Genomic DNA, 27,068 nt, shown 5'->3' on the forward strand with positions numbered 1-27,068 from the left:
TCAGCAGGTCTGGCAGCATCGGCGGAGAAGAATAAGGTTGACGTTTCGAGTCCTCATGACCCTTCAACAGAACTGAGTAAAATTAGGAGAGGGGTGAAATATAAGCTGGTTTAAGGTGGCTACTAAGGACCTGGGAGACACCTTTCCAGCAGCAAATCACTTTAGCCCCACCCTCTGCAGTCACCCAACGTGATAGCCTGACGCACGCTGCAGACATGTTCACAGATCACAGAATTGTTACGGTGTAGAAGGAGGCCATTTATCCCCCAATTCTGCTGGTGTTGATAGCTTGCCTTGTTCTAGTAGGTGAGCCTCTGAAACACGTGCCACTGGTAAGGTTAGAATCACCTGGGAAAATCCAAGTCTATTGGGTCCTTAAGTGTGCTAAGTATCTGCCCACCTCAGATCAGTCAGCCAGTGATCCACCAATCTGGCCACTTTTGCAAAAATCGGCTGATGGCAGGAAGATGCCAGGAAGCCTGCCTGATGCAGGCCCATGGTGTTTTACCAGTTCCACCACCTCCTTCCCATGTCTGGTAAAAATCAGTGTTTCTGCAAGGGAGCAGCTTATGACATTGATGATGATAGGTCGAGCAGAGGTGACTCTTTAATGGATAAAGCACGCAATAAGTTAGGTCTCATGGAGGAAACGTTCCAATGAGAACTGTGAGAGGAAATAGAAGGATTGGTGGGAGTTGAAAAGGAACATAAGGAGGGTAACTCTAATTCCAATTCGTTCGTTTAACTTCTCAATGGACATAACTTTTAGATTCTCAAAAATAATTTCTATCTGTTCTAGAAGGGCACTGGTGTTAAATGTGAACATTTTTGTTAGTACTGTAGCAACGTATACAAGAAAGCCTGGTCTGGACTTTTTACATTTCAGCCTAAGGTTTAATTTAGTTCCCCCGCTCCAATTCTTTCATTAGTATGCAAGTTCAAATTATTCTCGTTATCTGTGAATTCAATCCTGGATGAGCCCCCAAATTTCTGTTATGGCCATGTGAGCAGGTAAAGATCATCGTACTATCCCAAGTCTGACTGTAACAGGTTTTCTAGTGAATTTAGAAGGATGAAGGTATTTACTCAATGTCTGTGTTTAACCATTTCATACTGATTGCAAAGAAACAAGTCTGGCAGGCTTTCTTGAGTTTAAAATTCTTATTGAGCAAAAACCCATCCAGTTAAAGATAGCAAAATATTTGAAAAGGTAAACCTTTTGCAACCCACATTCACACACAAGCATGCAGAAATATACAAGTTAGGTAGTTATTTTCTTAGACAAATTGAAATTCAATGCTGAAAGATAAAGAAATTGAGAGTTCACTGTTTGAGTCCTTGGCTGTGTCGCTGTGGCTGCAGCAGAAATTTTTCGAAGGTCTGTTAGATTCCAGGAGTTGAGTTGAAGCCCATGTAACTGCAATTGCTGGAGATATTTTCTTTTTAATTTGTGGTCTGACTCTTCTGGAAGCTGATGAGTTTTGCACCTGAGGTTCCTATCAATGGAAAATTCACTATCTCTGTGCAGGATTTGTAAACTGTAAGATATGGTGCCTCAACATGGGATAGGAGGGAAGGGAGTTCCTTACCACTACATTGGCAGCTTTCCCAAACTACTCCCTGCTTCTGTCTTTAGCAGCTTGTGTTAAAGAGGTTTCAAAAATGGCTACTTCAGTCACATGACCTCTCCCTCTCCCCATAATGGTTTCAGAAGGTGTTTGTGTATCTGATGTCAGAATCGGCAGTGTTTTTGTTTCATGGCCGGGCTCTTAAGTATATTCTGTAAAGTCCAAGCCATAACCCCGAAATGTGTCATTATCCATCTTCATGAGATAGGAAAATATCTTTCATGGCACTATTGTTTTAGCAGACTTTCTGTTTCTGCTGGAGAGGTAGTCTCATAGAAATGAAAATGCTATGTCCAGTCCATTTAGCTTTGAAGTAGTTCTTGACATCCTCAGGTGTGAAATTCCAGAGAAGGATGTCATAGCCTGACTGAATTGTATTCCACATTGAAACTTTCCAGAATCTGGTCACTGGCAATACCAGATTTAGGTGATTTGTAATGGCCATCTTTAGTCAGTGTCTTTTCTTGTCTTTAAAAAGCCCTTTTTAAACAGTTCAGTATATGTTTGGTCAGCCAGTGAAATTACAGATTAATATCACTCATGTTTAAGTCACATCATTGTGACACTCTAAACTGCTCTAAAGTAAATAACCCCAGATCTTTAAGTTTATCTGAGTAACCAAGGTTTACTCTCTTCGCTCTCCTCTGAACCTTTCCCAAAACTGTTACATCACCTATTGTGGGAGGTGATCAAAACTGGATGCAGAACTCCAGATGTGGTCTAACCAATAACCTGTGTAACAACTGAATGGTGTCCTTTAATTTACACTGAATGGTTCTATTAATGTAACGCAATAACTGGCTTTGTCTTGGCTATACTTCTGTGCATTAATCATTAACTTTCAGTTATCTGTGCACAATAATACATTGATCCTTTTCTCTCTCAACTGTTTTCAGTATCATTCCATGTAAATGTTAAGTATATTCTCTGCTGGTCCTAGCTACATCTGTTACTGACTATCATACTTTTATTCCCCTTGTTTTGCACTCACCAACAAAAGGAAACAATTTCTCCACATCTGCCCTATCAAACCCTTCATAATCTTAAAGAACTCTACAAGTTCTCCTCTTTTCCAGAGGAAAGAACCCCAAACTTGCTCAATCATTCCTGATAATTGTATCCCCAGACCTTGTAAATCTTTTCTGTACTTTTTTTATTGTACTTTAGCAACAACATCTTGCGTTTATATAGTGCCTTAAATGTAGTAACAACATCTGAAGGCACTTTGATTATGGCACAGCGAATGGTAAATGCTGATCTGTTCAAATCCCAGAGGGAAACGTAAAACAACTGCCACAACTATTTTACAATTTGTAGTTATTTTGAGATGCATGTCTTGAATTCAGTCGTAATAAGACCACCGAGTCTTACAGGTTTCTTACAAAATTAAATTAAACCTTTATTAATTTAAAAAAACGATTTTAAGCACATATAGGTTTACAAATTACTACTATGCTAACTCGTAGCTCCCCGAGTTAATCTAACTCCCAGTTACACCTCCATTAAGGCAACAGTAAAACACAGATTTTAAAAGACCCAGGCAAAGTAACACGATACTTTGAATTTGACTGTCCAGGGTGAGTTTTCTTCACTTCGGTTTGTGTAGACAGCAATTTGAAGCTTAGAGGCTAGAGGCTTTTCACACTTGTTAGATCTTAGAATTCCTTCCTCTTACAACACACCTGTATAAAGGAGATGAGGTTTTCTCCCTTTTTAGTGTAAATTCCATTGTCGCAGTATGTCTTTTCAACCTTACTTTAATAATAAAAATATCCCATTTTATCAGTAAGCTTTGGGAAAAACAAACACACTGTTTGGCTTCTTCTGGTTAAGTGTAACATTTTACCACCTCTTTTGAAATTCAAGTTACTCTGGTTTATCTGAAAACGCAACTTTTCCCTTTACACCTCACATTCTAAAACTTCAACCATGTTTATCCATTTAACATTTCAAACCTAGCTTCTCTTGATACATCAAAGCCCTCAGACCAGCTGTCTTTAATTCAATTAGGTCTCACACAGAAACGCACACTACTCCTATCTTACAATAAATTCCAATAACATTCTGAAAAATTATATTTTACTGTCAACTTCACAACTGTTAAGTAGCCTTTCGATATCCTTCGTGTAGCATGGAGACCAGAACTCCCTATAGTACTTCAACTGTGATTCAACCAATATTTTTCCTGAATTTTTGCATGATCTTGTTGGAGTGCTGTGAAAGGTATCAATTGCTGGTCAGCAACGAGTATGTTAAGCAGTGGGTCATCTCCGACAGAGCGACCTAAAAACTAAAGCAGAAAAAAGCGAGTTGGGGGTAAATCATTTTAATTTTAAATATTTTTTTTAAAAAAAATCTAAACATTCGGAAACTTGTTTCGGCCAGAAACATGTTGCTGCAATTCCCAAGTAGTTGATTGTGAGCTCTTTGGGAAAGATGCATTTAATAAGACAGGGATTTAATGGTTTTTGTGACAGTAATGTACAGCTGAGCTGACCTTGGCCAGTCCTTCTCCCTCCCTATCCAGGCGGTTTCCTCAATGCACTGAGACGCCTGCGCGGACTCTTGCTCTTGGGGTGTTTTCTTTTGCCGGTAGGTAGAGCTGGGACCGGGGCGGGCGGAATTAATCTCGGTGTTTTATCTCGGGCGGAATCAATCGTTACCGCTCCGAAAATATTAGTTTACACCTTTTCCTCTAAATACGGCTCGTTTCTCTGACTTTCATGTGAACGTTGTCCTTTCCCCGCAGGTCTCGCCTGGGCACTGTCCGGATCTGACCCCCTTTTCACCGCTGCCATGTTCACCGCTGCTAAACTGGTGCCGGCCGCAGCCGCGGTAAGTGACCGTTAGGCAAGAGGTTGTGTCTTTGCCTGGCAGGGGCGCGCGCGGGGGGGCGGGCGGGGTTGGGAATGGGGGTGGGAATGCTCCGTCCCCTCCATGCAGGAAGCCATTCCCAATGGGAAGTGCTGCTCCCTCTCGCTCTAGGCCCAAGGATTTGTGTTTCTCGCCTTTTCTTTCCGGGCTGTGATCTTGATGCCTGTTTGAAAGGGCGTTGCTCAGTCAGTGTTGATCAGTAATGGGGTGGGTTAGGTGCAGGATCGCTTCCATGGCAGGTGTGCTGAGCTTGTTCTCGTTGACGATTAATATACTTGGATGAGTTTATTGTAAAGCTGTCTGCTGCGGTCGGGAAGGGATTGGCACTTGAAACTCTTGTCTCTCATTTCCACAGTTTGTCACACGAGTTTGTCTGTCCTTGCAAATGGTTACAGAAGCCGTGTAAATTTAAAAAAGGTACTCTGAAATATTCATCTATTGTAAAACCCTGGACGCTTGGGCATTTCTGTGGAAGTCCGAGACAAAGATTGGAGTTTGCCTCTATATTCACAGTAAATTTTGCAGTTAACGTTAGTTAAATGTGAGGGATCGTTGTAATAGGTGTGGACCCTTGCAGTTAGGAATGTGTGCTTGAAAGACAGCCACTGGGAGGAATCTTGTGCCCTCCCCTGTCGTCAGTTTGATGGTGGGGGGCATTTAATTGGGCAGGTGAGTGGGGACCCTGCCACCTTCCCACCACCACCACCCTGATTAAGCCTGTGACAGGAAGGCCTGTGGATGGACTTTCCACCCACCAAAGGGCCTCATCAGGCCTTCTCAAAAAGAGGTGATGCAGGGGTCTCGCAGGCTTTCCAACTGGCAGCCAAGATTCCTGTCGCCTACACAAGATTCTGCCCTTTATTTCAAAACTAGGGCTGTTATTGGAGGTGACAAAGGTCCCTCCCTTGGAGGGAGAGCTGGTGAGAGCCCCATGTTGTCTCTTTTAGGGAAGGCCTGCTATATTAAGTGCCACTTAGGCACTTAAATAGACAGCGACGGACCTTTCCTGAGATCAAGGACCCCAGAGGTGGCACTGTCGCCCCTTCCTGATGCCGGGCCCTTCGATCAAGCACTGAGTGCCTTTAAACGAGGGATCTCCCACAGGAGCCCATAAGCAGCCTCATATGGGTTTGCTTGTTATGCTCCCAGCATGGCGAGCCCTCCCCCCGCCCGCTAATACCAGCTGGGGGTGGGATGAGGCCCAATGTGCGTATTAATTGTCCACTTAAGCACCTCAATTGACAGTGGGGCAGAAGGCTGTCCACAGGCCTTTCCGCCACAGACTCAATTCTGGTGGAGGCAGGTAACCACCTAAACCGTCCTGCCTAATAAAATACCTGCTTGCCACCAAACCTGCCACAAGGGAGGGGATTAAATTCCACCCTAGGTCTGTCCTTTTGGGATCATCTAACAAAACTGCCTGCACTATTATTATGGCTGCAGCCAGTGTAAACACAGTATCATTATTTTATTTGCCTTTGTTTCTCCCTCCGTCTGCACCAGCGGAAAATAAATACAGATAGTAGTTTTATTTTCTTATGAGAAGGAAATTTGGTTTGGAGCAAAGCTAAAAAGATTGATTCATAGAATGACTTAGCACAGAACAAGGCTATTTGGCCTCTTGTGCCTGTACTGGCTCTTTGGTAAAGATAGCCAATTAATTCCACTTTTCATAGATCTGTATTTTTTTCCATTTCATGTATTTACCTGGTTCTTTTTTGTGAATCATTATTGATTCTGCTTCAATCAGCCTTTCAGGCAGTTCAGACCATCATAACTCGCTGCTGTAAAAAATTCTCACTGATTCTTTAGACAGTTATCTTAAATCTGTCCCCTTTGGCTACTGACTCTCCTGTCACCTGAAACAGTTTCTCTTTATTTGCTCTGTCCAAGCCCTTGATGATTTTGATTGCCTGTATTAAATCTCCCCTTAACCTCTGCTCTGCAGAGAACAACCCCATCCGTTCTAGACTCTCCAGGTAACTGAAGTCCCACATCCTGGATACCATACTAGTAAATCTCTGAACCCTCTCTGAGGCTTGACTTCCTTTTCTAGAGTGTGGTGCCCAGAATTGGCCACAATACTCCATCGGGGGCCTAACCAGTGATTTTTTTTTTTAAAAGAGGTTTGGCATAATTTCCTTTCTTTTGTACACTGTGTCTGTTTATAAAGCCCAGGATCCCATATCTTATTTAACAGCCTTCTAAACTTGTCCTGCCACCTTCAAGATTTTTGTACATAAACCCCCAGGTATCTCCACTCTTGCACCCCATTAAAATGATACAATTTAGTTTGGATTTATTTTCCTCATTCTTCTTACCAAAATAGCACACTTCTCTGGGTTAAACTGCATTTGCTATTTGTCTGCCATTTGACCTGTCTATGTCCTGAAGTCTGTTACTGTCCTGTTCATAGTTCATTATATTTTTGAGTTTCATCTGAAAACTTTGTAATTATGCCCTCTGTACCCAAGTCCAGATCATTTAATATAAATCAAAAACAGCTGCGTGCCTAATACGGACTCTTGGGGAAATAACACCGTACCTCCCTGCAGTTTGAAAAACAGTTGTTCACCACTACTCTCTGCTTTCTGTCTCTTAATTTTATATCCACATTGCCATTGTTCCTTTAATCCTGTTGGCTTCAAGTTTGCTAACAAGTCTATTATGTGGTACTTTATCAAATGCCTTTTGATCATATATACAACATCAACCACACTACCTTCATCACCCCTCTCTGTTACTTCAACAAATTTGTGCTGTCATTTATTAACCTGTACATCTAAGTAACAATTCATTTTGTATCAGATTATTGTCTCTAAAAGTAAAAACATGCACTTTCTTCCCCCTTCCATCAAGACTTTACTACGCACTGTTCTGACAATGAGGAAAACAACTGAACTGCTTTCTACTTACTGTTCTTGAACTGACCATCTGTTCTTCTATTCTTCTCCTTCCACAGTCTGATTTGAATTATTGCATTTGGCATTTTCAGCTAGTCAAAGATGAGAAGCCATGGAAGAGTACCTGCATTCTACCAATGTGCATTTTAGTGCTTACAGTAAACCTGTTGCCTTAAAGCGTCACCTAAAAGATTCTTGACAGGTGTTTGGATATGTGACTTCTTTTTTTTTAAACTAGGTTCGCTATGGATCTGGAGCTCTTTACAGACCACTTTCCATGTCAGTCATGTTTACACCAGATGTTCAGTTTGGAAAAGTAGGTGAATAAACTTTGTTGTTTTTAAATGTATGATGAAATTTTTAAGCAGCGTGCTTAAAAAGTCTTGTCCCTCCCCTTTATTACCTATCTACTTTGGTTGCTCATCCCTTAACCAATGCATCCATAGGATAGGTTACCAACTCCAAGGTTTAGTATTACCAGGTGACAACCAGTGTTATCCAACCTGTGCAAGCTGTTAAGTATCCAAGAGTTATCCAAGCGTAGCAGATCACTGTCTGAGACTGAATCAGATCATTAGCAACCTTGCCTTCCTGTATGACCCCAAACTGAGCTTTCATTCCATATCCCCTCCACCACTAAGACTGCCTACTTCATCTCCGTAACATCACCCATCTCTGCCGTACCGTAGCTCATCTGCTGCTAAAACCTTTATCCATGACTTTGTTATCTCTAGAATGGACTATTTCGATGTTACCTTGGTTGGCTGTCACCTTACACCCTCTGTAAACTGGAGCTTATCTGCCTGTATCCAAACTTGTGCCAAATTCCATTTACTCATTACTCCTGTGCTCACTGACCAACATTGGCACCAGGTCTGGCAGCTCCTCGATTTTTAAAATTCTCATTCATGTTTTCAAATCCATCCACTGCCTAGCCCCTCCTTATCTCCATATCTCCTTCACTCCTACCACCCTCAGATCTGTGCGCCTCTTGTGCACTCCCCAATTTTGATTGCTCCACCATCAGTAGTCATATCTTTAGCTAATTAGGCCCAAAGCGATGAAATTTCCTCCCTAAACTTCTCTACCTGTCTTTAAGATACACCTTTAAAAACTACACCTTTAACCAAGCTTTTTATCACCGTCCTAATATCTCCTTAAGTGGCTTGATCAAGCTCCAGTGAAGCTCTTCAGGATGTTTTACTATATCAAGGATGCTGTGTAAATGCAAGTTGTGGCTGCGACCTTTGCTCCTTAAGAGTATGACTGAGATCAGAAATTCCGTACAACCTGGTATCAGCAAAAGTTCGGGGTGATCAACTATCCCCGAATCTCTGGGTTTGTCCGAGAATTTTCCCTGCTGTCCAGCATCCTGGGACTCCATTTGTGCAGGGTCTGTGTGTTTGGATCCAGGCAGCAGGCCCAGGTTGGTGGTGGGGTGGGGGAGTGGGGGGTTGGGGGTGGGGGGGCGGCGGTGTCCAGGGTCCTGGAGGCAGGCCTGAGTTGGTGGGTGGGTGGGGGATATTGTGTTGGGGGGAAGAGAGGGTCTAATGATCTAGTTGGGGGACGGGGCTTGGGAAGAGGGGTTTCTGAGTGAAAGGGGTAGTTGGGGAGAGGGTCTTCTGAGTGTGTCTGTCAGAGAAGTGAGTTGGGCAGAAGTATGCGCTACATTAATGGAGTCGAGAGAAAGCAAAGTGAAGTATTTTATTTGTGGAATGTTGCCAGGATATAGTTTTGTTTTTGGGCAACTCTTTTGGACCTCCTCAAGCCTGTAGACACTGTATACTCTGTTTCCTCGACCCCACCCCGGTGAAGCTGCTGGATTTTTATAAATTCAACTGGTTAGCTAACTTAACCCTCAGAACTCACCTGGTTAGTGGTGTTATTTAGTGATGGAAAACTGTCATCCTTACCCATTGTGGCCTTTGTATGATCCTAATCCTACACAAACATGGTTGACCCCTTAACTATCTAATAAATTTAGTAACCCACTCAGCTGACTGCAACCAGTTTCAAGAAGACCCACCACCTCCAAGCAGCAAACACTGACCAATAAATTCCAGCCTTGCCAGTGACACGACCTGCCCACAATGAATTTTAAAAAGTACTATAGGAGATTAAACCTGCATAGCACCAACCAGCGTAGCTGCAGTATGCAATGTGCCATAAAATTCTTTTGATTTTAAGAATTTTCAGCCTAGACCAAGTATGATTTCTGAAACAATACAAGTTAGTTATTGGACAGGAAATCCTTTTATGTTTACAAAAATTATATCTACTTATTTTAGTTTTTGAACAGGGCATTGCATTTCAGAAGATTGAACAGAAAATTAGTGCTTTTTTGTATTGGATCCTCAAAGCTAATGAACTTACTCAATTTGAAGATGGACTCGGATTTCAATGGTTGAGAGTTCGTCTGGAATAATGGAATGTAGGCTGTAGGATTACTAGACAACAGATGTATCTGAAGAAACTGAGTTGTCAAATTTAGTGTGAAATAAATTTTACTTGCTATACTTGTACACAAATATTTGAAGGTAACAAGTGGCCTGTTAACACTAGAAGCTTCCTGTGTGAGAAATACACAGATTGCCAGTAGAATTATGCACTAACCCTTTGGACCAGATACATTCTTGGCGTGAGTGAAGAAACCAATATAAATTGAATTACTTGGTTTATTCTGCACCTATGGGAACATTAATATTTCTCAACTCAGATTCTCAACTCCCTTATAAAGTTTTTTGTTGCCTGCAGATTGATTCTTTTATTTCAGAAGTTTAATAAAACAGGAAAAGCTTCAAAATATGGTCCTCAAGAACTTTAATGTAATTTAATATTTGTCTTTTTTAATTTCCCTTTTCCAAAGCTTTTTCTGACATACCTATATTCCAGGTACTTATTGCATATCCTCTGATAATGCTGCCCTATAACCTGACACTAGAATGGGCTAGTTCAAATTGAGCTTACTCCTCTCTCAGCCGTCGAATCTCTTCCACTTGTTCAAAATGCATTTCATGACTACCAAAACCTTTCAGTGATTTTGATGATTAGATTGTGTATGTAGAATTGTAATTGCAGATCTGCATCCTAACCTAAATTAGGGTGCTTAAGATGTGGCATGCAAGATCTTTTGATCAAGCCCACAAAGTCCCTTTCTTCTTTGTGGCCTTTCGTGCAAAGCCATTTATAATCTGTTTCGGAAGGAAGTTTGGAAGTTGGAGGTTGATCCCTACTTCTGATTTCGATTAGGCAGGATATAGTATTTTTAAACGGGCACGAATCAGCCTATAGCAGTCTTAGGAACTGAAATGTAGCTTTCTCTACCTAACCTTTAAAATTTAAATGGTAAAATCTTCAGGTAAGTCTGAAAGCACAGAGACTATGATCCAGTTACCCACTTTATTCATCCTTTAATCTCACACCCCAAAGGCAACATATAACTGAGGTGGTTGACCAAAGAGTCAGCTCCATCTCCTAATGTGAGCAGACTTAACTAATTTTGCCCTAAATTAAAGAGAGTCCCAAAACATAATTTTGCAAACTTCATATTTGTCACAGGTGAGATTAGTACTTTGAACTAGCATCTCCTTCATAGCTTTCATATAGTTACTACCTTTGAGGAGCGGAAAATTTAATTAAGTTGAGTAGCATTGTAAATAGCAAGTGTTCAAAATTATCATGAAGCGGTTATCAGCTAATATGGCACCAAATCTGTTCTACAAAGATATAATAGTTAAATTCTTCAAGTTTTGAAAGTTTATGTATGGGGGGAGAGAAAGAGTTCAAAGTTTCCTATTTAATTGATTTCTCCCCTCCTGATATTTACAATAATGATTCACAAAAATCACAGTTACACGAAGAATGATTCATTTCTTTCTATCAGTAGTGATAATTAATTTCAAAATAGTGTTGAGTTTTAAATCCCCCAAAACATGCTAGTTCTTTACAATCCTTCAGTCTGCAATACTGGTTAACTGTGAAGGAACATTTTAATACTGTGGAATATAAATATATGTTTAGATAGGGACCCAGTGTTTCATAGTGTTCAGAAAGAGTTGTTCATTGGTTTAGACCAGTTCTAATGACCTGTCCTCCCAACTAAACTTATTGTGTATGGTACAGTGGTTCAACTTTTGAATTTGTGAACGAGAATTGAATTTGGAAAACAAAAGCAGCATCACCACGTGCGTTGGTGAATGTGTGAAACAACAATGGCAGACAGAAAGTCATGATGAGACAGGCTGATAGGTTATATCTCTACCTGTAGAGCAAATAACAATAACAGACACTGGTATTAGTGCTTAAGCATTTTAATATTAATCAATACCTTAATAAAAATATTTCACCTGCATGCACATCCTGTCCAAACTACTGCAATTCTAATGTCACATTTCTACCATGCTTCTTGGGTCAACCTTTATCCATTTAAAAAAAAAAAAATCCTTTGTGCACATTTCTAACAAGACTTGCCATATAAAATTATAATATATAATTACACAGATTGACAGCTTGGTGGATTTGTACTCAGATTGTTAATGTGCTCAAGATATCCTACTCTGGAAATTTTCTAAACATAGGACCTGCATTTTGGTTTTTCACCAACTATATTTCCAATACAAACAATATTTAACTTCTAGCAAAATCTTATATGTTACCCTATCATGGAGGTAGTTATCCTCCTGTTTGTATGCCACCCTATCGATGGTTTAAAAATTAGATTTTACTCTCTCTCTCTCTGCACCTCTGTATCTCTCTTGCCTCATTACCAGTCTGTGACCCAAAATATGTATAGCTTGAGTGCACTCCCAGTGATACCTCTGGAAGCAAAGTTGACTTTTACTTTAATGATCAAGAAATCACGTTCTTTGGTTTAATCTTTAATGCAAAGGTAATGACATTTAGCAAGATATCAAGGCCTTAGAGAGGATAGGGAGGAAGTTTACCAAGATGTCACTGGGAATGAGGGACAAAAACAATTTACATAGCAACTTTAATGTAATGAGGCTTTTCAAAGGAGTAGTATTAAACAAAATATGATACAGAGCCACATAAGGCGATATTAGGTCAAATGACAAAAAGCTTGTTCAGAGGTGAGTTTTCTGCAGTGTCTTAATGAGGAAAGTGAGGCGGAGAAGTGGAGGGAGGGAATTCCAGAATTTGGGGCCTAAGCAACTGAAGGCACAGCCGTAATATTGGAGCAATTAAAATTGGGAATACACAAGAGAGCAGAATTGGATGAATGCAGATTTTTCAGAGGGTTGTTGGGCAAGAGGAGTATACCGAGATAGGGAGGTGCGAGGCCAAGGAAGGATTTGAAAATAAGGACAAGAATTTTAAAATCGAGGGTTTGCTTGACGAGGAGCCATTGTAGGTCAGCGAGCACAGAGATGATAGGGCAACAGAACTTTCTGTGAGTTAAAACATGGGCAGCAGAGTTTTGGATGACCTTAAATTTATGGAGGATAGGATGTGGGAGACCAAACAGGAATGCATTGGAATAATAAAGTCTAGAGGTAGCAAAGGCATGAATGAGTCTTTTAGCAGCAGATGAGCTGAGACGGGGCAAAGTTGGGCAATGTTATGGATGTGGAAATATGTGGTCTTAGTGATGGCACCAGTATGAGGTTGGAATCTCATCCTTGGAACATATGTGACACCAAGGTTGCGAACCGATTGGCTTCATCTTAGACTATTGCCAGTGAGCAGGATAGAGTCATTAGCTAGGGAACGGAGTTTGGAGTAGGGACCAAAAACAATGGCTTCAGTCTTTCCAACATTTAAATGAAGACATTTTTGCTCATCTAGTACTGGATGTCAGATAAGCAGTCTGATAATTTAACAAGTGAAGGGGTCAAGAGAGGTGATGGTGATGTAGAGCTGAGTGTCATCCATGTACATGTGAAAAGTAAGGCCGAGCTTTTGGATGATGTTGCTGAGGGGCAGAATGTAGATGAGAAATAGAAAGGGGGCCAAGGATAGATCCATTGGGGACCTGAGATAATAGTGCAGGATCAGGAAGAGAAGCCATTAGCATTTGAATAAGAATGAAACTAGAGCCTCAGTAATGTGGAGAGATTGGGAAAATGTTGCGATTAAGTGTTCCTCAAAAATCATAAGTGTGATATTGACAGCAAGTGCATGCCACATGTATAAGTTTTAAAGTATTAGTCGCATACAAAAACATTGTTTTTGTAAATACTTATTTCTGAATTAATTCTAGGGAAACACAACACTTTTGAGAAGGACCCAGGGCAAGAATTCGTTTGTTCAAGAAGTGCTCAGAGAGTTCCAGACAAGTGCTACAAGGCAGGATATTGACACCGCTGCAAAGTTTATTGGTGCTGGAGCTGCCACAGTCGGAGTGGCTGGTTCTGGGGCTGGAATTGGAACAGTTTTTGGTAGTCTTATTATTGGCTATGCCAGGTAATCTTAACAAAATGCTCAGCCTATTCAGAAAATTCTCATGAAAATAGCCTGCAATGTAATAGGGCCTTCATGCACAATGCCAAAGTGGTTATGCTGTAGAAATCGCCCTTTTCCTACTTTTTCATTTACTCCTGAAGGTGTTGACTCCTTGCTAGGGTATAGTGAGCCACAAGGGGCATTGCAGCAGATCCTTCCATCAACCAACTTTGACACAACAGCATTTTTCACAGAAGCAGCTGGATGGTTGTGATTTCCCCCCCGCCCCCTTTCCGAACCCAAAGATGCTGAGACCAGTTATACTTTTGTACTGTGCCAACTGAAATTATCTGCAAAATATATCAAATACTCTATTTCTCTTACTGTTAAACTCATCTTCTTGCACTGATTCTTACAACCCTTCTTTCCCAGAGCCTCAAAACTATAGTCTCTCTTTCCCCTTACAATCTTCAGGTTTTTGAAAACTTCAGATGGGTATCGCCCAATTGCTGCTACTAAATTTACCTACTCTTCTTTCTTAGTCTTAGTGATCGTGGATTATGTGGATATCATTGAATCCAGGGAAAAGTGCTGGTATGTCAGACAGGAAAGACAGAAACTAAAAAAATAGAAATTGAAGATACTGAAAGCAATTTACAGCAGCTGAGGTAAAAAGAAACTACAGATTGAAACCTACAAATAACTTACAGTAATGTAGGAAGCGATAAGGTGTAAGTCATTTTCAGAAGGGTTGATTTCAGTTGTAATATACATTGGTGGTGCATCCAGTCACTTTCTTCCACAGCCATTTGCTTTCCAAATTCTGTTGCCTCCTTAATTATAGTTTTAAGAACTGGGGAGTGTGATGACTATAAAAAGAAGTGCACCATAATTTTTGCGCTGCCAGTTATTAAATGAAATAGACATCAATGTTTTATAAATTATCATGGCCAGTTTGTGAACCAACTGTCTGATGACAGAATACTTGAAAAAAACTTTTTGGCATAGGAACAGACAAAGAGTTTCTTAGATCAAGTAGTGAAATCACCCAGGGGCTTAAGTCAGTATATCACTTTGAGCACAATAGTTATGCTACTGTGAAAGCTATCCTGCTTTATATAAGTGCACATTTTATGCCCCCCTCATTTCAGTTATTTGTTTCTTGGAGGTATGTGCTAAATTGGTTTTAAATTGCTATGAATAGATTTTTCAGCCAAATCTATCCTTTAAAATTCTGAGCAGTGATATTATTAAACAATCAGTGCAATGCACTTTACCTCTTCCCAAAAACACTTTTCATTTTAAAAATATTCTCTGCACTATATTATCTCCTTTTTTATATTCTGTGCATAATTGCTGTTGCATGAAGCCATTGTGATGTTGTCCCTTTTACCCATGTTCTCCACATCAGTTCCTTCCCTTTTCTCCACCTCTGCCACTCTTGCCAGCTCCTGCCAACCATACCCTCCAGTGGCTCCCTGTTCCCCTAATTCTTTCACTCTGTCAGCCCAGGCACTCATCCATGCAGAACAGCTTCTCTATTTCCATTTGAAGCATTCTTATCCACATCTTTTGTGGCACATGTTGCATATTATATCCAGGTAGTCACCCAGAGCTCTGACATCTCTTCAAATGATGTATTACTTGTCTGACCTGCTCCCATGCAATAAATTTCTCTTAGCCTTCTATCATCATCCCCTATATACTCAGCCCATGCCGTTTTTTTTATGAACTGCAAGTTTCTCTGCATCACCCTACAAATTTTACACATACTCGGGCACAAGGCCTTCCCATTTGCAGCTTCACTTTGAAGGAGTACATCAATATCCTGGGCCTGACCAAAACCTGACTCGCGATGAATCATATGAAGATCATTGCTCTTGGTTTTACGTTCTACCACATCTACTCAGACCATAGCAATGGCTTGGCACTGATCTCCAGGACATACCTTGGTTTATCCCTGACTTCTGTCCATATCCAAATACCATCTCCTCTATCACTTATCCTACCTTTGCTGAAAAATCTTCCATCACCACCTCAATTTTTTGCGCAGTGATTCTCTGCACTTTTGTTTTCCCTCGATCCTTCTACTGAGCAACTTCATTCTAAGCATCTTCAATCTCCACTGCACTAGCCTTTACTCAACTTTCTTGACCTGCTTACTTCCCTCAGTCTTGTGCTCATATTGACTTCCTCCACCAATACATGGACATCCTTGGATCATATTAGGCTTCGAGGCCTCTGAATCATCTTGTCGCTGATAGTGTCCCCTCCAATAGTCCTTGTTTGCTTTCTTCTACACAGCTCCCCATCTTTCTTACACCCGTCCACCCCTGCATCCTGACGCCCCCACTAAACAAATGCTATCCAGTTACCTTATACACTTCCCTTCTCCCTGCTTGTCAAAGACCTTTAAATTTACCTGGTTTACGGCAGCTAGTACTGTTTTAAAAGGTTTATTTAAAAGCCGTTTTGAAGGCTTACCTTCCTTCAACTGAGCTGTCCTCGGCTGTAAGCCCTGGGAACATGCTGCACTACACGGATATTGCCCAGCTTGAATTGGAACGTTGGGCGAGATAGAATCACCTGGATTTCCAGCTAAGTAATTTCGGGCAGAGTGGCAATCCGACTCAATTGCCACTCTTGTTGAAAGTTACAGCATGGGGTCATGTGCCAAACAACATGCCTTACTGCCTGCTGCTAAATCTAGCTCAGTCACCTTGAGCAATTATATTGCTCCCTCTCTGACCAAATATTCCTGGAGAATAGGAGTAACTACAACTATTTCTTTCTAATCTCCTCTAAGACATTTAATGTGAGAAGTTGAACAATTTTATTTCCAAAATCAGGGCAACCCATACAGCTGTCTGTCCTGTCTGCACCTTTTGGTATTTCTTCTTTGCTTCCTCCCCATCCTACAGCCATTCCCAAATGTCCATGACCTGCCCCTTGATCCATTTCTGCTTCTTGTATACTAACCTGTTACTATCTTCTAGTACTGACACTGCTCCTTTAGAACTGCTGTTAATCCCCATCCCCCACCCTTATCAAAAAGGTCACTCAATTCCTTTATTTTTTTGGTTAACACCTTATCGCTAATCTTTCCTTTTCTGATAAATCCAAGATTGTATTATTTCCTTGTTTTACCACAGCTTGTTTTTTTCTCCTCAGCCCCCTAATTGTTTTCAGCACCATCAATGACCCCATTCTCCTCCAGTGGTTTTCTTCGATAGCCCACCTCTGTGGCAATGCTTTCTCATGGTTCCAATTCAATATTATGTGACAAAGATACTAAATCTCTAATGATTTCTCTTCCTGTCCCAGTAAGATCATTTCTGAAGTTCTCAGTCCGCCTTGTGTTTTCCTTCTCCAGTTGCATGCTACTCCTCTGCACCATCATCCAAACCTAAAGTCAGTTTCCATATGTATTCACCACTACCAACTTGATCTGCATGAATCATTTTTTTCTGGTTTAAAGCTGAATTTCCATCCCTCCAATTTCCATCAGTACCTGTAAACCTCTGGACTAGACTCTACCAACCATCAGCTGCTATTTTGGACTTACGAACAAGGAGCAGGAGTAGGCCATTCAGCTCCTCGTGCCTGCTCTGCCATTTAATAAGATCATGGCTGACCTGATAGTAACCTGAAATCTGCATCCCACCTACCGCCAAAAACCTATTACCCCCTTGCTTACCAAGAATCTATCCACCTTTACCTTAAAAATATTCAAAGACTCTGCTTCGACCACCTTTTCAGGAAGAGAGTTCCAAAGACCCTCTGAGTGAAAGAATTTCACCTCATCTCTATTTTAAATGGGTGACCCCCTATTTTTAAACAGTGATCCCTGCTTCTAGATTCTCCCACAAGAGGAAACATCCTTTCCACATCCACCCTGTCAAGACCCCTCAGGATTTTTTATGTTTCAATCAAGTCACCTCTTACTCTTCTAAACTCCAGCAGATACAAGCCTAGTCTGTCCAACCGTTCCTCATAAGACAACCCACCCATTCCAGGTATTAGTCTGGTAAACCTTCTCTGAATTGCTTCCAATGCATTTACATCCTTCCTTAAATAAGGTGACCAATACTGTACACAGTACTCCAAATGTGGTCTCGCGAGTGCCCTGTACAACTGAAGCATAATCTCCCTACTTTTGTATTCCATTCCCCTCGCAATAAATGATACCATTCTATTAGCTTTCCTAATTACTTACTGTACTTGCATACTAGCCTTTTGTGATTCATGCACTAGGACACCCTGATCCCTCTCTACCTCAGAGCTCTGTAATCTCTCACCATTTAGATAATATGCTTCTCTTTTATTCTTCCTGCCAAAATGCCCTGCTATAACTTATTTAATAATAGCTTCTAACATTTTCCCTACAACAGTTGTTAAGCTAACTGAAGTTTGAGCATCCTGCTTGACCCTGAATTGAACAACTTCCCCCAAATCTGATCCATGACCAAGATGGTTTTATTTCACCAGTAAAACATTGCTTAATTCATGGCTGTGATAGTTTTAAAGCTCTCCATGCTGGCCTGCCAGCCTCCACAAACAGAATCTTATCCAGAACAATAAAGCGTGCATCTTTTTTCCCCCATCACCAACTCCTTGCCAAGTTCCACAGGCTTTCTGTGCCCCAGCACATTGATAAACATGTTTCACATACTTTCCTCATTTTAAAACCCTTTAAAGAACTTTTATCATCTTTCTTCTGTACTGTCCCAATGTACACTCTTTTCATTTCCCTTTTCACTCAACTAATAGTGGTTATTTTTTCAGTCACTGCATCCTCATCCTCGAGTTCCCTCTCTAAATTCCTCTGGCCTCCACCCTGCCTTTTCAAAACCCTTCCCTTTGACCATGTTTTTGATGTCCCTCTTCATTTTTCCTTTCTTCCCTCTCAGGCTCAATAACCAGCTTTTACTTCCTTCACTCATGTTGTTTTCTAGAGGAGGAATGCTATAATAATGTAAATTTTTAAAATAGATGTGCACCAGATTTGCATCTCGTGTTTCAGTGAAACCTATTTTCATCTGTTGACTTCAAATTCTTAAGTAATTGTATAGTTTTGCATGTAACTTCCTAGAAATGTTTTATTTCATGGTGTTTAAATCATTTTAAAGATATGTTATATATATTTTTCGTACCATTCAAATTCGATTTGCTTCCTTTCCAGCCCTCCTATAATTAAATCAGTGCACCCACTTTCTTGGATACAAAGGCATATTTTACAGTTTAAGCAAAACATCTCTGCCTTCATTTATACATGGAATATAATAGTTTGCTTTTGGGGATCATCTAATAGAAAACCGCAGAGTTTATTTTCTAATTTTTAAGGTGTATTTCCATTCTTTATGCAACATTCCTAAACCAAGAGGTTGCATGCTCCCACTTTATTTTTTACTTATGTCACTGTTTTGTTGCAATATGAGCAAGAACAGCCTAAGGTTATTATGGAATACCTGAATTTGGGGACAATCCTCATCTGGACTTTGTGTGAATAGATAACCTATCACCTTTGTGTGGTATATTTTTAATGCTGCGACCACCTGCAGCCAATAGCAAATAAACAATAGCTTTACCTTTTTCAAGTTGAGGGTATTAGATTAAGACTTCCAGGTACAAGGTTACAGTTTGGAATTTAATAATGCTTTGTTTTCTTGTAGAAATCCTTCCCTGAAGCAGCAGTTATTCTCGTATGCTATCCTTGGATTTGCCCTGTCTGAAGCTATGGGACTCTTCTGTTTAATGGTGGCTTTCCTGATTTTGTTTGCTATGTAAAATTTGCTGATGAATAGCCTAATCAAGTACAAATGTAATTAATATTTCACCATGGCTCCCACAAATATTTATGTTGGTGTCATGGAAATGTACATTTCCTAAGTCTGTTGTCAAATGTTCCAATAAATCCTAATTCAAATAATAATGTGTGATTATTTTAAGGCACACACTTTGCAGTTTAAGACTATACTGGTTACTATGGTCTATCGAATTGTGTAGCTGTGTAAAAATGATAAAACTGATTATCTGGAGTAAATTGAGGATTGTCTGTACAATAAACTAAACAGCAGTTAATATGGGTTCAAAAAGGAAAGACCTGCCTGACTATCCTTGATTTTTTTTTTGACTGAGTGAGATCCAGGTGGACTGTGTGTAGTGTACCTAGACATTCAAAAGGCATTTGGCAAACGTCTACAGAAAAGGCTATTAAGATTTATCCTGAATTCCTACCACTTTACGTTTGAGAATGGATAAGAAATTGGGAAGGCTAGAAAATGACTAAGCTCGGAAGAACTATCATATGGAAACGTTAACTCTGTTTCTCTCTCCACAGATACTGCCAGACCTGCTGAGTATTTCCAGCATTTTCGGTTTGAATGTTAGGAAATGATGGATATGTTTTGGTGGAGCTTTGGGAGTGCTGAGTGGGGTTCCCCATGGATTGGTATTGGAACCACTATTAATACTAATGTTCATCAATGTCTTGGACTTAGAAATTCAGTGCAAATTCGTCAAATGTAAAACTAGGAGGGGCAGTTGATTATGATGGATCAGGAACTACAATAATTTGGACAAATATGTAAGTGGGCACAACAATGGTAGTTTACATTTAATGCAGAAAAAATGCACATGGGAAGAAAAATGGATTGATAGTCCATCAATAGTGTTGAAATCACTGCAATGGAGGATGAGAAACCAAGGAGTTTTAATAAACTTAATGTTCCATATGTTCAATTGTGGCACAGCAGCAACCAACAAAGCAGAGTAAAACTACTGTGGAGTTTTGGGCTGGATACCTAAAATAGAAAATGCAGGACTCACTAAGTCAGTCAGGCAGCTTGTATAGAGAGAAAAAGGGAGTTAACGTCTCATGTTGATGACTTAGCATTGAAACTGATCCTGAATATTAGATGCCCGAGTTATGAAGAAAAATTGAAGAAACAGACTTGAAGAAAGATGTACAATTGGGAGTTTGGAAAAAGGTTAGAAATTGATTTCTGAATTTCGAGGGCTTAGTTATGAAGAGTGATTGTCTATTTTTGGACAATATCCTCTGGAAGAGGACATGGAGAGATTTAAATTTTTTACAATTATGGATCATTTAAGTTTAGAATGGTTCCTGTTGGCTCAAAGATTGATGTTGACTTAAGTCAAGAGCATCAAAAGTAAGCAGCAAAAGGGGGAAAAATGCCTACCCCTTAATTATTTACCAATGCAGACTAAGGAAAACATTTGGTTAATGATCCTAAAGAGTTCATCTTCAATAAGAATTAAATTTGAAGTGGGAATGCATTATTCTGGCTCCCTAAATCCCTCTTGCATGCTTCCTCCACCCTAGTCTCCAACCAGCACAAGGAGGTCATGGACTCTTTTTGTCATTAGGATCCAGTCCAACCATTCAACTGCCTCTGCCAGATTCTTCCCTTCCCCACCTAGCCAAACTTCAAGGTTTTCTGCTGCCATAGTCCTGAATTCACCTCTCTCTCCAATCTTTGTTCTCATCTTATTGACATATTCCACCTCCTGCTGTCTTGACCCTATTCCTACCCAGCTGCTGACCACCCAACTTGCCTTCTTTGAACCCCAAGCTAGCTGATATTTTAAACTGTTTCCTCCCCTTGAGTGTGGATCTCCTCTCCTTCAAATCTGTTATTACCTCCCTCAAAATCCATTCACAAACTCTGAGGAATTTGTTGGTGGTGTGCTACTCCACAGACTTGCATTGATTCACTGCAGATTGCTATTTGTGGCGTTCTTCAATATAAATTTAAAATGCTGCAAGTAGGTAGTAGCCTGTAGCACTGCTTTCCCCTGGGAAATTGATAGAAGTCTGTAATGCTGGTAGAAGTGGCATGAAAAAATTTCTCCCCCCTACATCCTTGCAAGCTACTAACCCCTCCTAAGTCCTCGAACATGTTGTCGTCTCCCAAATCTGTGCTCATCTTTCCCAGAACTCCAAATTTAAACCCCTCAACTCACATTTCTGCCCCACCACAATGTCGAAATGGTCCTAATCAGTCACAAACAACATCCTATGTGATTGTGATTATGGTGCATTAATCCCTTATTCTGAATCTCTCTACAGTCCAGATGACCACACCACTTCAACATTTCTCCTTTGCTTTTAGCTGAGTGCAACTGCTTGGTTTCACTTTTATCCATACAGTTCTAGCCCAAGAATTTTTTAAAAATTTCATGGGATGGGCCAGTATTTATTGCCCATTCCTAATTGTCCTTGAGAAGGTGCCAGTGAGGCATCTTGAACCACTGTAGTCCATCTGGTGTATGTATACCCACAATGCTGTTAGGAAGGAAGTTCTAGATTTTTGGCCTTGTGAGAGTGAAGGAGCAGTGATATAGTTTCAAGTCAGGTTGGTGTGTGGCTTGCAGGGGAACTTGCAGGTGTTGATGTTTTCATGCATCTGCTGCCCTTGTCCTTCTAGGTGATAGATGTCGCAGGTTTGGAACGTGCTGTTGAAGGAAGCTTGAATTACTGCAGTGCCTCTTGTACATAGTACAGATTACTGCCAGTGGTACAGTGGTGCACTGCCAAGCCGCAGTGAAGGGAATGAATGTTTAAGGTGGTGAATGGGATATCAGTTAAGTGGCTACTTTGTCCTGGATGGTGGTGAGCTTAGAGTGTTGTTGAAGCTGCAGTTATCCATGCAAGTGGACAGTGTTTCATCACATAACTTTAGGAGGTCAGGAGGTGAGTTACTTGCCGCTGAATTCCCAGCCTCTGATCTGCTCTTGTAGCCACAGTATTTAATTGGCCGGTCCAGTTATGATTCTGGTCAATGGTAACCCCCATGATATTGATAGTGGGGGACTCAGCAATAGTAACACCATCGAATGTCGAGGGGTGATGGTTAGATTTTCCCTGTTGGAGATGAGTATTCTCCGGCACTTGTGTGGCATGAATGTTACTTGCCAAATTATCAGCCCAAGCCTGAACGTTGTCCAGGTCTTGCTGCGTATGGACACTACTTCAGTATGAGGAGTCACGAATGGTCCTGAACATTGTACAATCATCAATGAACATCCCCCCACTTCTAACCTTATAGGGGGAGAGGGTCACAACTGAAGCAGCTGAAGATGGTTGAGCCTAGACACAGCTGCAGGAGTTCCTGCAGCTATGTTCTGGGGCTGAGATGATTGGCCTCTAACAACCACAATCATCTTCCTTTGTACTAGGTATGACTCCAACCAGAGACTTTTCCTCCCAATTCCTGTTGACTTAAATTTTGCTAAGGTTCCTTGACATCATATTCAGTCAAATGCTGCCTTGATGTCACTTTCACCAGATTTCCTAAATTCAGCTCTTTTTTTTGTTTGGACCAAGGCTGTAATGAGGTGGAACCCAAACTGAACATCAGTGAGCAGGTTATTGCTGTTTTAAGTGCCACTTGATAACACTGTCAATGATACCTTCTATCACTTTGCTGATGATCGAGTGTGGCCTGATGGAGCAGTAATTGGCCAGATGGATTCTTCCAGCTTTGTGGTCAGAACATACCTGGGCAATTTTCCACATTGTTAGGTAGCAGAATTGGAACAGCTTCGCTAAGGATGTGGGTAGTTCTGGAGCACCTCAGTACTACTGCTGGGTTGTTGTCAGGGGCCATGTCTTTGCTGCATCCAATGCCTTCAGCCATTTCTTTATCATGTGGAGTGAATTGAATTGGCTTGGCTGAAGACTGGCATCTTTTATGTTGGGGACCTCAGAAGGCAACCAGTTGGATCATTCTGTCTGAAGATGGTCACAAATAATCCAGCCTTGTCTTTTGGATTGACTTGCTGGGCTCCCCATTCTTTGAGGATGCAGATATTTGTGGAGTTTCCTCCTCTGGTTAGCTGTTTAATGATCCACCACCATTCACAACTGGATGTGGCAGGACTTCAGAGCTTTGATCTGATCCATTAGCTGTGGGATCACAATTTGTTTAGTGCCTGCTGCACAAGTAATAGATGCTTTTCCTGCCCTGGACCACTACCTCTGAAGTTTCCCATGGTTCTACCCTTTACCCCTTCCTATTTCTTGCCTACATTGTTTCTTGGCACCATTATCTGAAAAACAATCAGGTTCTGCATGTCTGCTGATGGCACTGAGGTCCAGCTCTTCACTTCGTGTTGGCAGACAGCTTTTTTGGTCATCCAATCTTGCAGGAGCCAGAATTTCCTTCTGGGATAGCTAAAGCCCCATCATAAATTGCATTCCCTAGACACTAATTCCATCCCCCTCCACCCTTGTTGTTTCAGATGACTGAACCAGACTCCACAACTAGAGATAAAAGCAAAATACTGCAGATGCTGGAAATCTGAAACAAAAACAAAAATAGCTGGAAAAACTCAGCAGGTCTGACAGCATCTGTGGAGAGGAAGATAGAGTTAACGTTTGGAGTCCGTATGACTCTCCATCCACAACTAGAGACCTGTGTGAGCTAAGCATCCAGCCCATAAAAATCCTCTCCATCACTGGAAAGCTGCCTACTTCCATCTCTGTATCACATCCGCCCTGACTCCTGCCTCAGCCCATCTGCTGCTGAAACCCTCATCCATACCTTTGTCACTTCTAAAGGCGACTATTCTAATGCTTTCTAGCCTCCCCATCTCTCTCTCCCCACCCCCCCCAGCTCTGCTGCTGTTTCCTACCTGGCACTAGTTACCATTAACCCAGTGCTCACTGACCTACAGTAGTTCCCTGTGCACTAATGCCTCATCATTGTTTTCCATAGTCTCTCAGCTCCCTATCTGTCTGCCTCTCACTTTGAGCACCCTCATCGGGAACTTCCTTCCTGCCAGATCCCGGCTTGTGCCACGTGATCCGGTGACGCAGGAGGTGAGGGTTCCTGGGCTGAACTCTCGCGAGGTTTCGCCCAATTGGCCGTCAGCAAGAATCAGCCCTTGTGGTAAGTTTGTAAACAACGTTAAACGGTAATCGAGGCGGCTCGGGCTCCTTGTCATGTCGATTGGAGCGGCGTTTATTTTCACAGTTAGCTCTGGTCACGGGTGTGTGAGAGCGGCGAGCGGCTCCTGGGGTGGGTGTGTGCACAAACCTTATTTGTTAATATGGCGACGCTCCCCGGCCGCTGGGGCTCCGATTCCTGAGGCTTCCTTCCAGCTGGAGGAGGTTTCCTCAGACAGAGTCGAGCCCACTCCCATTCTGTGGAATTGGAGAGTTGCATAGATGCACAAGCAGCCGGTTGCGATAAGCACAGGGCGATGTCTCTCTGGTTTTTGATTCGTAGTGCTGTTATATTACGGACACATCTGTACGAGTTGAACGGTTTGAGCTATAGAGAATCCGGCCAGTACTTCGTTCCCTCGGAAGCAGGCTGTTAGAATCCCTATCATCAGTATTGCTGCATTGTGCACTGAACCAGGCTGTCATACATTGGGGGTGTTAATCGGTACAATTGAAACAGCAGGTTTAACCAAAATTCACTGTCTTGTGATTATCAATGTTCGATATGAAATTCTGCACCTCAAAGCAAAGGAAATGCTGCTAATGTTATCATTGGTTTGGGGTCGTGAAGTAATTAATTGTAAGAGTCCAATGATGGATATTTTGTATGATTTAGAAAGTATAAATGCTGCTTTTGTGGTTTTTAATATTGCATAGTTTTAAAATCCAAAAGTTGTCTTTTTTTTTGTTATTGAGAAGCTCAGGTGTAGGGCAAAGACAGTATCCAGGAAAAGGGTAAATCAAAAATAGGTGTTGATGCCAAACCTTGAAAAGAATGACGAAGAACAGAAGGTAGTTCAACATAAGGAAGAAGAGTTTGTAGAACAGTGTATTTGGAGCTTAGCAGGAAACAAGGAAGGAAAGGTTGAAGCAAAACTCTGTTGATAATATAACACAAAATAAAGGAAAGTACCTGTGACAGAGAAAAGGCATCTTTTTGCCCTGTGCAGAAATGTTGGAAAGGTGACGGAAGGAACTCTCCATATGAGAACAGTATTGAAGTCTTTATATTTGGACTTTGTAGGTAGTTAAGTAGTATTGAGGGAAAAATAAATCTTTGAAATAAAAGAGGAAGTATGTTTCTGCAGTGTTAAGTGATGTGGGACTGCTATTTGAGGTCAGAAGAAAGTGAAATCCAGTGTCCACAGATGAACATGGCAATGGGTGGAGGCATCAAGGTGAAGATACAGTAGTAGTAGATTATACTTGCCAGCGATTGAGGAAACAGTACTGCTGAAGAATCGAAAGATTATTTTTATTTTTCCATAAAAATCATAACAATGATTTATCTGTTGGACTACAAGAGGACTGGTAATGCACTCCCTGGAAAGTTGATGAATGTAGAATGGTATTATAAAAACCATGGATCGAGTTGGATGATGAGTGGAAGTCATTGATCTGAAGATGGAACCAAATGGGAGAGAGACCAGAGCCCTGGGGAGCACTTGCTTTAATGGAAAAGGAGTCAGAATGAGTAATCAACTACACAGATGGTGATTGAGAGCAAAATAGAGAACCATAAATGTCTCTTTAATGGGACTTGTAACCTAGTTTAGAAGTGTGTGGTGCCAGATTTTGTCAAAAGCTTTACAGTTGTCTAAAGTAATGATGGATGATACACAAGTGTTTCTTTCATGATTTTTAAAAATGTTGCATTATTGCTAAATGTGCCTGTTAAGCAGGCAGATGATTTATTTTGATTTAATTCAGGCTGTAAGCTTAGCAGTTGACAGTTGCACAACATAATAAATACTAGATGTGTGCTTTTTGCACATGATTGTCTTTTTAAAAGTTAACCTGTAGGAGAAATGTATTTCAAGGATGAGGCAAGTGCACTGTGCATTTCTTGGTGTGTAAATGCATTTATTGGGCCCATGATTTTGTACTGTTCAAGTCTGTCTTGGACTAGCAGCTCGAGGTGATTTTTGTAACTACTTGAACTTCTGCTAACTCAGAATTGAGCAGTACGATGCAGAAAAACATGTTCAACGGAGGGAGAATGATGGCACATTTGTTGTGATGCACTTTATGCTATTGTGTCAATTTTATTGCAAAATATACTTGTTAAACTTGGGAAGCTTTTGCTCAATTGAAGAAGCCTACTGAGTTGTACTTTAGTATTGGAGGGAAAAACAAGTTGAAGTTTCAGGATCTATTTTGCTCATTTCTCCAGTATTATTTCCTTACTAATTAATTCTTTAAGTTCTAGAAATATCACTGGGTTTTTGTGGGGATAAATAGATCTGGCATCAATTTTCAAATTCAAATGCCTGGTAGACTAATATTAAA

At 41.0% G+C, this 27,068-nt stretch overlaps 2 protein-coding genes across 6 annotated transcripts in view; both read left to right on the forward strand.

Moving 5' to 3' along the window:
* Nucleotides 1-211: 211 nt before the first annotated feature.
* On the forward strand, nucleotides 212-19,739 carry LOC144686618 (ATP synthase F(0) complex subunit C3, mitochondrial-like). Of its 4 annotated transcripts, none has more exons than XM_078552054.1 (5): nucleotides 212-332; nucleotides 4,378-4,463; nucleotides 7,644-7,721; nucleotides 13,626-13,828; nucleotides 19,480-19,739. In XM_078552054.1, exons 2-5 carry the CDS (start codon nucleotides 4,425-4,427, stop codon nucleotides 19,592-19,594), a joined length of 435 nt encoding a protein of 144 aa, XP_078408180.1. In that variant the 5' UTR covers nucleotides 212-332; nucleotides 4,378-4,424; the 3' UTR covers nucleotides 19,595-19,739. The 4 variants fall into 4 exon arrangements, with proteins under 4 accessions (XP_078408180.1, XP_078408178.1, XP_078408181.1 ...); XM_078552052.1 differs by lacking the exon at nucleotides 212-332 and adding an exon at nucleotides 482-536; XM_078552055.1 differs by lacking the exon at nucleotides 212-332 and adding an exon at nucleotides 4,180-4,220.
* Nucleotides 19,740-24,639: 4,900 nt separating this feature from the next.
* Nucleotides 24,640-27,068, forward strand: part of atf2 (activating transcription factor 2) — a 194,520-nt gene continuing 192,091 nt past the window's right edge. For both annotated transcript variants that reach the window (XM_078552057.1, XM_078552059.1), the window contains exon 1: nucleotides 24,640-24,723. The gene's annotated coding sequence lies outside the window, so the exon portion shown is untranslated. The remainder of the gene's footprint in view (nucleotides 24,724-27,068) is intronic.

The sequence above is a fragment of the Cetorhinus maximus genome, chromosome 11 (assembly GCF_964194155.1).
Source record: "Cetorhinus maximus chromosome 11, sCetMax3.hap1.1, whole genome shotgun sequence".
In the NCBI taxonomy this organism is placed as follows: Eukaryota; Metazoa; Chordata; class Chondrichthyes; order Lamniformes; family Cetorhinidae; genus Cetorhinus; species Cetorhinus maximus.